Source organism: Nannospalax galili, unplaced genomic scaffold (genome assembly GCF_000622305.1).
Source record: "Nannospalax galili isolate Female #2095 unplaced genomic scaffold, S.galili_v1.0 scaffold339, whole genome shotgun sequence".
Lineage (NCBI taxonomy): Eukaryota > Metazoa > Chordata > Mammalia > Rodentia > Spalacidae > Nannospalax > Nannospalax galili.
In genome coordinates, this window is record NW_008344185.1 from 1,338,027 (window position 1) to 1,340,658 (window position 2,632).

The following is a 2,632-nucleotide window of genomic DNA, read 5'->3' on the forward strand; positions in this document are numbered from 1 at the left end:
TTTAAAAGGTACTTTAGCATGGTGGCACACAACACTTAGGAGGCAGAGGCAGGCAGATCTCTGTGAGTTCAAGGCCAGCCTGGTCTACATAGTGAGTTCCAGGACAGCTGGGGTTACAGGGAAACCTTCTTTCAAAGAGACCAAAAAAAAAGAAGAAGAAGAAGGTACTTTAAGCCAGACATAGTGGCGAGTGCCTGTAATCTTAGCACTCAGCAGACAGAGAGTAGGGGAATCAGGAGTTCAAGACCAGTCTCAGCCATGTCTCAAAAACAAAAGCTTCTTAAGACCAACCGACCTCTTCACATCACTTTCCTTACTGTGTTGGATGTAGAAATTTGTATCATCTCTTTACTCAAAGCGCATGCCTAAACAGAAAGGAGACACTGTTCATCAGACGTATTTGATTTGTTTAGTTTGTTTTTGTTGGTCTCATTTTGTTTCATTTGAAACATGGTCTCACTATATAGCACAGGTTGACCTCAAACTCTCAATCCTCTTGCCTCAGTCTCCCAAGTGCTAAGATTACAGGTATATACTACCATGCCTGGCTTCTTTTGATTTATTTATTTGGCTTCATTGATTTATCTCACAATATTTTATGCAAAACTCTCATAATATAAAATATTAATATATTCTATTAGATCTGAGATCTTCAAACTGAATATGCAAAAATATCACCCGATAGGCTTAATATAAGGAACCAACACCTAGAAATTTTGAGTTCATATATCCTTATATCTGTACTAGGAAGCATGTTTTATTATTATCTCCATTATATAGATAGGAAAACTAAGTTCAGAAAGGTACAGCACTTTGCTTAGCATTACTCAGATAGCAGGTAGCAGAGCCAGAAGCAAAACTGCCAGTCAAGCATGGTGACTTATGCTTGTCATCCCAGCACTCAGGAGGTAAAGGCAGGCAGATCTCTGTGAGTTCAAGGCCAGACTGGTCTACATAGTGAGTTACAGGCCAGCCCCACTACAGAGAGACTCTGTTTCAAAAACACCAAAGGGGAAAAAAAAAAAAAAAAAAAAAAAAAAAAAAAAAAAAAAAAAAAACTAAAAGAAAAGAAAAGAAAAGAAAAGAAAAGAAAAAAGAAAAGAAAAGAAAAGAACCCATTAGACTTGAATCTGGGTGGGGCTTGTAGAGGACAGAGAGGTTTTCACAATTAAGTTTCAGGAAACAGAAAGCTCTCTAATCAATTTTTCTGAAAGAAAGGCACACTGAGCTCTTCCTTAAAGAAACCTGAGAACCTTAGGAGATTTGCATTTAAAAAACTCCACAAATATCTCCAGACTTGTTCAGAGCCTTGTATTAACTTGACTATCCACAGCCGCTCCACCCCAGAGAATTGTTCTGCCAGGCATGCATCGCAGGATCACGTTGAGATCAGAGCTGGTGCAATCTTGCATTTGTGCATATCTTAAATCCCTGCAGTGTAGTAAGCCAGAACAGATATGCATACACAGCTTTTCTCCTTAGTTCAGTTCCCACCAACACAGGCTTCTGAGAATATGTTTCCCCTCCCTGAGAAATCATGCAACTCTCCTATCCCAGCCCACATGAGCCTCTACATAAAGCAAATCTGAATGCCTCTCATTATGTTCCCACCCCCAGTTCTATCTGGAGAACCCCTGAGAACAAACCGAGTTCTTCCAGCCATTCCAAGCCAGCGTGGACATGGCCCACCTGCTGAAGAGATTGAGAGGTCTGCCAATCCCACCCAAGATGCAAACTAACTACATCTGCTCTCTGTGGAAATATAGAAGATATTTATTTTTCAACTCTGAGGGTGAGATTATTCTAGTTTATATGAACAAAGACTTAATTTAGTAAGCTGCATTCTACAAGCCATTCACAGTTTTATAATGAGATTCCTTAGTCCAAATAAATAAACACTTAGAATATTTGAGAGTGCAGATATTACTAAGGCTGTGGGTTCTTGTGACCCTCCCCCCCACCCCCTACACACACCATAATTTAAAAACAAAATATATTATTGGCAAGAGAATTTAGGTGTATTTCATTTGTTTTTGTGGCATGTTTGCTCTTTTGCCCATTTATTTCTTTGATGATTTTACGGTTTTTTCAAGTGTATGCTTTGCTGAATAAAAGAATTAAGAAACATGCAATCCTAGACTTGTTCTTTACATTTATTTTCATTCTACCTTGGGCTGACAAAAATTAATTCAAATTCATAATAAATTCCTAGCCATAATCTATGGCTTTTAAATGCACAATCTTCTGCAAAAATATTTTCTAATATTGTCAGTTCCTGGCTAAAACCCAAATCACTTGACAGTATTTCTGTCTTTTCTTGTTTATTTGATTATTTCCACCTTCTGTTGTTTTCAGATACATTTCATTCAATAATGAGAAGGTCATGAGAGTTGGCAAGGTGTAAATCCTGGCCTAACAGAATTTCTCACATATTCCTCAAATACTCTATATATTTAACTATGTTTTTTTTTCCTGTGTCAAAATAATGCTCTCAGCCTACTCACAATTTTCCCCAAATTCTGAAAGACTACTAGCGAATGCATATCGCTTAACCGAGATGACCACATGGTATTTAGATTAACTTCAGCTAAAGACCTCCTGCAAAGTTTAAGACTTAGCCATATAAGACGAT

At 37.8% G+C, this 2,632-nt stretch overlaps 1 protein-coding gene across 1 annotated transcript in view; it reads left to right on the forward strand.

The window, feature by feature from the left end:
- The window catches only part of Ankrd55 (ankyrin repeat domain 55), a 154,967-nt gene extending 152,912 nt beyond the window's left edge, over positions 1-2,055 (forward strand). The window contains exon 12 of the mRNA XM_008840381.2: positions 1,618-2,055. Within this exon, the coding sequence (XP_008838603.1) occupies positions 1,618-1,739 (122 nt within the window). The 3' untranslated portion in view covers positions 1,740-2,055. The remainder of the gene's footprint in view (positions 1-1,617) is intronic.
- Positions 2,056-2,632: the final 577 nt, after the last annotated feature.